The 11,017-nt window shown below is 41.6% G+C and overlaps 1 protein-coding gene across 8 annotated transcripts in view; it reads right to left on the reverse strand.

The window, feature by feature from the left end:
• LOC110532567 (rap guanine nucleotide exchange factor 3) overlaps positions 1–5,540 on the reverse strand; it is a 47,064-nt gene extending 41,524 nt beyond the window's left edge. For 6 of the 8 annotated variants that reach the window (XR_002474855.3, XR_016483392.1, XR_005053312.2 and 3 more), the window contains exons 1-2: positions 5,302–5,491; positions 244–326 (exon numbers count right to left, since the gene is read on the reverse strand). Coding sequence is in view for 4 of the 8 variants with exons in the window: in XM_021616572.3 (XP_021472247.2) it covers positions 244–326; positions 5,302–5,320 (102 nt within the window). In the remaining 4 variants the exon portion in view is untranslated. Of the gene's footprint in view, positions 1–243; positions 327–1,619; positions 1,855–5,301 lie in introns of those variants that run through there. The other 2 variants (XM_021616570.3, XM_021616573.3) reach the window with 2 other exon arrangements.
• Positions 5,541–11,017: the final 5,477 nt, after the last annotated feature.

The following is an 11,017-nucleotide window of genomic DNA, read 5'->3' on the forward strand; positions in this document are numbered from 1 at the left end:
TTGAACCAACATGGAATAGACGTTGAATTGACATATGTGCCCAGTGGGCTTTAGCTTCCCCCTGATATATAGGTGATTTTTGACATGGGCAGAATTAAGTCAGATAACACCATTCTGCTTTTAAAGATGCTCATTGGGACTTTAAGATATTAGTTTTGCTGTGGGGAATTTGGTGTTTGTGTCATGAAGAGGGAGAACTCTGGGTTGTCTTGGTGACCTGATGTATAAACATTATAAACTTACTTCCCCCTCCTCTGTTTTTATCCGTCTGGATGGAAACAGGATAGATTTGAAGGTATCCATGGAGAACATGGCTGAAGCCGTCACTAGGTAAAATAAGACAGAGGGAGAGGAAAGACAATTGGATTTAGTTTCCTCTAGCAATGTTCTGGGGGTCTATCTTGGCAACATCCTTCAGAGTTCACCTGGAGGGCAGAGTTAGGAGAAGTAAACCAGTAGAATGTCCGGCTGGACAGACCTTGTCCAAAATGGCACCCTATTTTCTTGTTTATAGTGCACTACTTCTGACACTAGTAGTGCACTACATAGGGAATAGGATGCCATTTGGGACACACACTAGGTCTCTCCCAGCCATTGTTCCAGCAGGGAGCAGCCCTTCCTGTGGCTGACCCTACTGAGGGTGTCACAGCCCACTCTCTGTTTATTTATCTCGATCCAGACACCAATTGTTTTTCTTCAAAGTATTTTGCAGTTTTGGATATCACCCTTCCTCACTCTATCACTGCCTCTAGAGACAGTAGGTGAGCAAATTAAGGGTGTTCACAAAACAGGTTGCCTAGAGGTTGAGCGGTAACCGAAACAGGTTGCCTAGTGGTTGGGCGGTAACCGAAACAGGTTGCCTAGAGGTTGGGCGGTAACCGAAACAGGTTGCCTAGAGGTTGGGCGGTAACCGAAACAGGTTGCCTAGTGGTTGGGCGGTAACCGAAACAGGTTGCCTAGTGGTTGGGCGGTAACCGAAACAGGTTGCCTAGAGGTTGGGCGGTAATCGAAACAGGTTGCCTAGTGGTTGGGCGGTAACCGAAACAGGTTGCCTAGTGGTTGGGCGGTAACCGAAACAGGTTGCCTAGTGGTTGGGCGGTAACCGAAACAGGTTGCCTAGTGGTTGGGCGGTAACCGAAACAGATTGCCTAGTGGTTGGGCGGTAACCGAAACAGATTGCCTAGTGGTTGGGCGGTAACCGAAACAGATTGCCTAGTGGTTGGGCGGTAACCGAAACAGATTGCCTAGTGGTTGGGCGGTAACCGAAATAGGTTGCCTAGTGGTTGGGCGGTAACCGATACAGGTTGCAGTAACCAAAATGCAGTAACCGAAATGTCGCTGATTCAAATCCCCGTGCCGACTAGGTAAAAAAATCTGTTGATGTGCCTTTGAGCAATGCACTTAACCTTAATTGCGCCTGTGAGTCGCTCTGGATAAGAGCATCTGCTAAATGACTAAAATGTCAAATGTACAACAAACATCTAACCCCAAAATAGCACCCATTAAACACTTACAGCCTATGTGAAATGTCTCATCCCTTCAAAGCAAGCCAAAAAACCTCTCCCTGTACTTCTGAGGAAAACAATCCACCTGAAAAGCAGGCAACAACAATCTCTTACCAAATATGACTTCCTGAGGACTGCAAAGGATGTTTTGCCTATCTGCGATCCTGCTTAGACAAGACCAAAAATTCCCAAACAAACAAATAAACAAAAATGTACAGTCTGCGGTGAAGACGCACAGACAACACGGTAAGGAAGGCTGAGTGAGCTTCAGAGGCTCTAGTGTTTGTCTCTGTCTCGCTCTCTCTTTCTCTCCCTTTCTATCTCCTGAATGCCTTCCAGGGACTCCACGATGCTAGTTCAAGAATCCTCCCAGTGAAGAAGGAATCCAGTTTTCATTCTTATGACCTCCTCAGGGATTGTCAACATGTCCGTTTGTTTGATAAGGAATAACACATGCTGTAGCTAGCTGCTAGGCTCCATCAGATAGCATCTCACAGAGCAACCTCCATTGTCTAACTGCACGGCAGAGTGTCATGAGGGCTGCAAATGTTAATGTTTTATTTCAATTCTGTAGTTGAATGGTTTGGTTGAATGGGTTAGTCTCACTGAAAAGGCTCATATTAAGACACATCTGTTGAGGAAAACTATATCCAGTTTACATAATGACCAACAAATATTTTCTAATCATACTTTTGTTAGGACTGGTAGAATTAAAAATAATGAAATCCTTTCACACCTATGATTGCTTTATCACACAAGCCAGTAAACACTGTGTTTGAGCTCAGGAACAGCTGGACCTAGGGCTAGGCCCTAAGGCGGTGGTAACTACAATAGATTCAGCTGTGGGCCAATTTTTTTGCCAGAGCAGATAGACTGGGGGCCAGAACATAATTCTAATAACTGTTACACTGCAAATGGACCACAACTAAGTCTAAAAAGAGATTGTATTTTAAAATAAGAATAATTTTATACCTTGAATTACATTGAGACACGATCAATGTTTATTGGGAACAGATGTCCTAAATTAAACTCATTTTTAGGTGAATTCCTTGTGATTTTACAGTCTTATTTGTTTTGACCAAAAGCTTTGGGGGGCCAAAAAAGAATACTTGGAGCCTCTCTTGCATTTTGTGAATTGAATACCGCCACCTAGTGAATGCATCCTCACACTACAGTCTCAGTCACTGTTCTCAAGTAAACTACATTTGAGTGGACCTGTGGACTAACAGTGAGTCATTTTGACATATCAATTCCATTGAGTTTGAAGAGATATGATCCCCCTCCCCCTCATTTTTGATTTCATCTGTGCATTAATTTACATATTATATTCCTGTCAGTAAAAATCTGGGAATACTGAACTTGTTTGCTTGTTTAAGTGACATAGATTTACAGTTTGGATAAACAAGAAGAGGGGAGTCAATGTTTTTTTCCCATGAGAAGCTTGTCATCAACTCATCAGTGTAAGCGTTTGTGTCTGTCTCTATGACTGTGTGTGTGTTTTACTCATACAGGAGGTCCTCTGGGAAAGGGAGTGGGATTTCCTGCATCACATCTACGCCCATTTGGAATGTGCTCTTAGCCAGCTGTCTTTGCTGTGGCTCTTTGTTACAACTGCCTGTAAACACACACACACACACACACACACACGCACACACACACACACACACACACACACACACACACACACACACACACACACACACACACTGTACAAGACGGGGACAGCACCTCATGGGACTCCCTTTTCCATGTTCCTGGAAACATACCTAAATTACTGTACAATATGCACTATCCTCTTGCTGTACTTGGGCTTTTGTGATTCTTATGTAGTACATTTTCACAACTCATCAACAAGGCAGCTTAAAAACTCTAAGCACATTTTCAATTGATTAAGTACATAACATACATACAGTCACTTTTTTTTACCAAACTTAATCAGTGTTTCATCTAGAAATACATGTTCCACTTTGCAGTACATGGTAATATAAAGTAATTGCCTTTCACAATGCAATGCTCATATTACTTTTGATGTGATTCTCTTCTCTTTTGATAAAATACATTTACTATGATATATGACATTTACGTAGCAGACACTTTTGTCCAAAGTAACAACAGTCCACACATTTTGGTATGTGGCCCCAGTGGGAATTGAACAGTGGTGTAAAGTACTTAAGTAAAAATACTTGAAAGTACTAGTTCAGTAGTTTTTTGGGGGGTATACTTTACTACTTCTATTTTTGGCAACTTTTACTTTTGTCCACTACATTCCTAAAGAAAATAATGTACGTTTTACACCATACATTTTCCCTGACACCCAAAAGTACTAGTTACATTTTCACCACCCTCCTTCAGGCCATGAATGAGGCATGCAATGGTTTCAATCCAGATCTACTCTATGTCAGGCTTGGATTTTCCATGCCAAAAGGTTTTTCCCTAGGTGCATGAACAATGGGGATATTTACTGCAAATTTGATAAAAACCTATTACCAAATGCTCAAGACAAGCTTGTTGAAAACTTGTGCCTGCTAAGCATTATGTTTCTGTCATTTCTTTCATTTGATTACATTGTGAAAAATGTCTTCAATGATCACACCTTGATCATACATGGGATGGAAATGATGGAAATGTGATGTTCAGTCATTTTAAATGGGTACTGTAACTAAGTGTATTGCCTAATGTGAACACTACTTTCAAAGGGCGATTTTGAAACATGTACTGTATCTTAAATGTTTTTGCTATTGGATTAACAGGTTGTTAAAATAACTCAATTGAGATGATATCAATCAGTATGTTGTGTTTTGGTGATTAAACCAATATAGTCATTATATTTCACACTAAACTTATATTTTTATATCAATGGTTGTGTGGTGAAAGATGTATACAAACAAAATGAATGCACAATGGAAAGTTTTGAATGTAAGACATTCAATATGGAGTTTTGTAATAAGATACAAAAAAGCACATTTTACTTCTGTCCTGAAAGTCTGTACAGTGCAGTACATACACTCTTAGAAAAAAGGGGTTCCAAAATTGTTCTGCGGTTGTCCTCATGGGAGAACCCTTTTTGGTTCCTGGTAGAACCCCTTTTGGTTCCAGTTGGAACTTTTTGGGGTTCTACATGAAAGGGTTCTACATGGAACCCAAAAGGGTCTACCTGGAACCAAAAGGGTCTACCTGGAAGCAAAATGGGTTGTTCAAAAGGTTCTCCTATGGGGACAGCCGAAGAAACCTTTTGGTTCTAGATAGCACCTTTTTTTCTAAGAGTGTACCCGGGAACTTTTCCCATCCTCCCACTCGCCTTTTCCTTCCTATCGTCTCCCTTGGGCCTGGCCAGTTAGAAAGTAAAGAGAGGATGTCAGAGTATTTATTCACCTGACCCTATGTTAAATAGAGGAAGGGAGGACTGCTTATGCTGACAGACAAGCAGACAAGTAGACTCCCTCTCTTTATACCTCACTGAAATGCTTATTCCTGTTGTCCAACAGCACATTCAAAAACACAACTGATAATGTTAGAAAGTCCTGTGCCTGAAAGGCAACATGTGGGGAGCTGAGGCAATCTGCTCCTGATAATCCAAACCAACTTGGTTTGGTATCACATACATTTACAAATTCCTTCTTACCTGTATTTTGAATGCACCCCCTCAAAAAAGTAACAAACTAACTTTATACTAAATTATTGCCACAATGAGTAAAAAATATGACTTGTTTTTCTTGAAGCTCATCAATTATATTTCTGTAATTTTGCACAGTCTGTCTGTCTATACATGTGTGGTAACAAGCTAAAGTCTTCATACCTGATACCTCCTCTGCCATGTTTCAGTCTCCGCGTTCTGTTTTGAGAGCACAAAGCTGTCTTCCTCTTTCACGCTCCTCTCCTTTTGATATGCCAGTACCTCACAGATACGGTTTGTGAGCTTTGTGAGCTTTGTGTGTGTGTGTGTGTGTGTGTATGTGTCAGCTTCCTATGGCTGTCTGATTGGATATGACTAGTGTGCCCATAGGAGCTTGGGATGGCAGCATGGTGGAGGTGGATAGGGGGAGGTAGTCACGGTGGGAGTTGTCCTAAAATGGCCCCTACTCTGCTACACCGTCACAGTGTTACAGTAGTACTCACCTGTACATGATGTGATGCTGACCATGACGGTGAGTGAGGGAGGGGAGTGAGGGCGAGAAACATCTGTGTATCATTGTCTCTGTGGAGTTTGGATGAATGCAACAAAATATTTTACACATATTAAATACTAACTCATTGTTAAAGCAAAGCAAGGATCTGGTTTACCTTTGTGAAAGACAGTCGAGTCCACACTATGATAACCACACCGGAAAGCTAAGCTGTCTCTGTCTATATCCTATTATTCATAAATGAATAATAATTTGTTGTGCTGTAGAATTAAGATACCTTTAGATATAGTACCTTTGTGCCAGCAGCCCACCACCCTCTATCACACTAGTGGCTTTCCTCTGAAACTAAGCAGGATTGGTCCTGTATTGGTCCTGTCCAGATGCTGCTGGAAGTGGTGTTAGAGGGCCAGTAGGAGGCACTCTTTTCTCTGGTTAAAAAAAGATCCCAATGTCCCAGGGCAGTGATGGGGGACATTGCCATGTGTAGGGAGCTGTCTTTAGGATGGGACGTTAGACGAGTGTCCTGACTCTCTGTGGTCACCAAAGATCCAAAGGCACTATCATAAGAGTAGGGGTGTTAACCCTGGTGTCCTGGATAAATTCCCAATCTGGCCACCATACCATCATGTTGTTGCTATAAAATGTGTTCTCAGTCAACTTACCTGGTAAAATAAGGGTTGCATATATTTTGGAGGGGGAGATACAGTGCGTTCGGAAAGTATACAGACCTCTTGACTTTTTACACATTTTGTTACCTTACAGCCGTATTCTAAAATTATTATTATTTTTAATGTTCCGCAATCTACACACAATACCCCATAAAATACCCCATAAAATGAATTGCACGCCCACCAGTTTCACCGGAAGTTGTCCAAGGTAGTGGGACACCTAGCCCAAAAAGGTTGCTTTAACAAAGTACTGAGTAAAGGGTCTGAATAATTATATAAATGTGATATTTCAGTTTTTTATTTTTAATACATTTGCAAAAATGTCTAAACCTGTTTTTGATTCATCATTATCAGGTATTATGTGTAGATTGATGAGGAATTTTGTAATGTAACAAAATTTGAAAAAGGTCCAGGGGTCTGAATACCTTTCGAAGGCACTGTATATAAATATATATATATATATACACAATATATTTAAAAAAATACAGTTGAAGTCGGAAGTTTACATACCTTAGCCAAATACATTTAATCCCAGTAAAAATTCCCTGTTTTAGGTCAGTTAGGATCACCACTTTATTATAAGAATGTGAAATGTCAGAATTATAGTAGAGAGAATTATTTATATAAACTTTTATTTCTTTCATCACATTCCCAGTGGGTCAGAAGTTTACATACACTCAATTAGTATTTGGTAGCATTGCCTTTAAATTGTTTATCTTGGGTCAAACGTTTTAAGTAGCCTTCCACAAGCGTCACATAATAAGTGAATTTTGGCCCATTCCTGACAGAGCAGGAGTAACTGAGTCAGGTTTGTAAGGCCTCCTTGCTCGCACATGCTTTTATCAGTTCTGCCTACAAATATTCTAAGGGATTGAGGTCAGGACTTTGTGATGGTCACTCCAATACCTTGACTTTGTTGTCCTTAAGCCATTATGCCACAACGTTGGAAGTATGCTTGGAGTAATTGTCCATTTGGAAGACCCAATGCGACCAAGCTTTAGCTTCCTGACTGGTGTCTTGAGATGCTGCTTCAATATATCCACATAATTTCCCTTCCTCATGATGCCATCTATTTTGTGAAGTGCACCAGTCCCTCCTGCAGCAAAGCACCCCCACAACATGATGCTGCCCCCGTGCTTCACAGTTGGGATGGTGTTCTTCAGCTTGCAAGCATACCCCTTGTCCTCTAAACATTACGATGGTCATTATGACCAAACAGTTCTATTTTTGTTTCATCAGACCAGAGGACATTTCCCCAAAAAGTACAATCTTTGTCCCCATGTGCAGTTGCAAACCGTAGTATGGCTTTTTTATGGCGGTTTTGGAACCGTGCTGAGCAGCTGTTCAGGTTATGTCGATATAGGACTTGTTTCACTGTGGATATATATACTTTTGTACCCGTTTCCCCCAGCATCTTCACAAGGTCCTTTGCTGTTGTTCTGGGATTGATTTTCACTTTTTGCACCAAAGTACATTCATCTATAGGAGACGTCTCCTTCCTGAGCGGTAATGAAGGCTGCGTTGTCCCATGGTGTTTATACTTGCGTACTATTGTTTGTACAGATGAATGTGGTACCTTCAGGCATTTGGAAATTGCTCCCAAGGATGAACCAGATTTGTTGAGGTCTCCAATTTGTTTTCTGAGGTCTTGGCTGATTTCTTCTGATTTTCCCATGATGTCAAGCAAAGAGGCACCGAGTTTGAAGGTAGGCCTTGATATACATCCACAGGTACACCTCCAAATGACTCAAATTATGTCAATTAGCCTATCAGAAGCTTCTAAAGCCAATTTTCCAAGCTGATTAAAAGCACAGTCAACTTAGTGTATGTAAACTTCTGACCCACTGGAATTGTGATACAGTGAATTATAAGTGAAATAATCTGTCTGTAAACAATTGTTGGAAAAATGACTTGTGTCATGCACAAAGTAGATGTCCTAACCGACTTGCCCAAACTATAGTTTATTAACAAGAAATTTGTGGAGTGGTTGAAAAACAAGTTTTAATGACTCCCAACTTCAACTTCAACCCAACTTCAACTGAATGTAGACACCCCTTCACGTTAGTTGAATCACTAATTTCAGCCACACCTGTTGCTGACAGGTGTATAAAATCGAGCACACGGACATTCAATCTTCATAGACAAACTTTGGCAGTAGAAATGCCTTACTGAAGAGCTCAGTGACTTTCAATGTGGCACCGTCATAGGATGCAACCTTTCCAACAAGTAAATTAGTCAAATTTCTGCCCTGCTATAGCTGCTGTTATTGTGAAGTGGAAATGTCTATGAGCAACAACGGCTCAGGAACCACCGAGTGTTGAAGCGCGTAACGCTTCAAAACCGTCTGCCTTCGGTTGCAGCACTCACTACAGCATTCAAAACTGCCCCTGGAAGCAATGTCAGCACAATAAATGTTTGTCAGAAGCTTCTTGAAATGGGTTTCCATAGCCGAGCAGCTGCACACAAGCCTAAGATCACCATATGCAATGCCAAGCGTCGCCTGCAGTGTTGTAAAGCTTGACGCCATTGGACTCTGGAACAGTGGAAATGCGTTCTCTGGAGTGATGAATTACACTTCACCATCTGGCAGTCCGATGGACAAATCTGGGTTTGGTGGATGCCAGGAGAACGCTACCTGCCCCAATGCATAGGGCAAACTTGTCACGCCCTGACCTTAGAGAGCTTTTTATGTCTCTATTTTCATTTGGTCAGGGTGTGATTAGGGTGGGCATTCTATGTTCTTTTTTCTATGTTTTTGTATTTTGTTTTGGCCAGGTATGGTTCTCAATCAGGGACAGCTGTCTATCGTTGTCTCTGATTGGGAACCATACTTAGGTAGCTTTTTCCCACATGGTTTTTGTGGGTAGTTGTTTTCTGTTTAGTGTTTTGCACCTGACGGGACTGTTTTGGTTTTGTTTATGCACTTTGTCAATTTTGTTTCAGTGTTCTGTTTAATAAAAAGTCATGAACACTTACCACGCTGCGCTTTGGTCCGATTCCTCCTCTTCAGAAGACGACATCTGTTACAAAACTGTACAGTTTGGTGGAGGAGGAATAATGGACTGGGGCTGTTTTTCATGGATCGGGCTCGGCCCCTTAGTTCCAATGAAGGGAAATCTTTATGCTACAGCAGACAGTGACATTCTAGATGATTCTGTGCTTACACCTTTGTGACCATTGTTCGGGGAAGGCCCTTTCCTGTTTCAGAATGACAATGCCCCTGTGCACAAAGCGAGTTCCATACAGAAATGGTTTGACGAGATTGGTGTGGAAGAACTTGACTGGCCTGCACCGAGCACTGACCTCAACCCCATCAAACACCTTTGGGATTAATTGGAATGCAGACTGCGAGCCAGGCCTAATCGCTCCCAAGATCAGTGCCCAACCTCACTAATGCTCTTGTGGCTGAATGGAAGCAAGTCTCCACAGCAATGTTCCAACATCAAGTTAGTGGAAAGCCTTCCCAGAAGAGCGGAGACTGTTATAGCAGTAAATGAGGGACCAGTTCTATGTTAATGCCCATGATTTTGTACTAAGATGTATGAGCAGGTCCACATACTGGTACTGTCTACATGCACCTACTCATTCAAGGGTTTTTCTTTATTTGTACTATTTTCTACATTGTAAAATAATAGCAAAGACATCAAAACTATGAAAGAACGCATATGGAATCATGTTGTAACCAAAAAAGGATTAAACAAATCAAATTATATGTTATATTTCAGATTCTTCAAAGTAGCCACCCTCTGCCTTGATGAAAGCTTTGCACATTATTGGCATTCTCTCAACCAGCTTCCTGGAATGGATTTCAATTAACAGGTGTGCCTTCTTAAAAGTTAATTTGTAGAATTGATTTCCTTCTTAATGCATTTGAGCCAATCAGTTGTGTTGTGACAAGGTAGGGGTGGTACACAGAAGACAGCCCTATTTGGTAAAAGTCAAGTCAATATTTTGTCAAGAACAGCTCAAATAAGCAAAGCGAAACGACAGTCCATCATTACTTTAAGACATGAAGGTCAGTCAATCCAGAAAATTTCAAGTGCAGTCGTAAAAACCATCAAGATCTATGATGAAACTGGCTCTCATGAGGATCGCCACAGGAAAGAAAGACCCAGCGTTATCTCTGCTGCAGAGGATAAGTTCATTAGAGTTACCAACCTCAGAAATGCAACCCCAAAAAATGGCTTCACAGAGTTCTAGTAACAGACACATCTCAACATCATCTGCTCAGAAGGGAGACTGCGTGAATCAGGCCTTCATGGTCGAATTGCTGCCAAGAAACCACTAAGTACACCAATAAGAAGAAGAGACTTGCTTGGGCCAAGAAACCCAGGCAATGGACATTAGACCGGTGGAATTCTGTTCTTTGGTCTGATGAGTCCAAATGTGAGCTTTTTGGTTCCAACCGGATGATCTCTGCATGTGTCATTCCCACCGTGAAGCATGGAGGAGGAGGTGGGATGGTGTGGGGGTGCTTTGCTGGTGACACTGTCTATGATTTATTTAGAATTCAAGGCACACTTAACCAGCATGGCTACCACAGCATTCTGCAGCGATACACCATCAACATCTGGTTTGCCATTAGTGGGATGATCACTTGTTTTTCAACAGGACAATGACCCAACACACCCCCAGGCTGTGTAAGGGCTATTTGATCAAGGAGAGTGGAGTGCTGCATCAGATGACCTTGCCTCCACAATCCTGTGACCTCAACCCAATT

This window comes from Oncorhynchus mykiss, chromosome 9, assembly GCF_057628025.1.
Source record: "Oncorhynchus mykiss isolate SJ-2025 chromosome 9, ASM5762802v1, whole genome shotgun sequence".
In the NCBI taxonomy this organism is placed as follows: domain Eukaryota; kingdom Metazoa; phylum Chordata; class Actinopteri; order Salmoniformes; family Salmonidae; genus Oncorhynchus; species Oncorhynchus mykiss.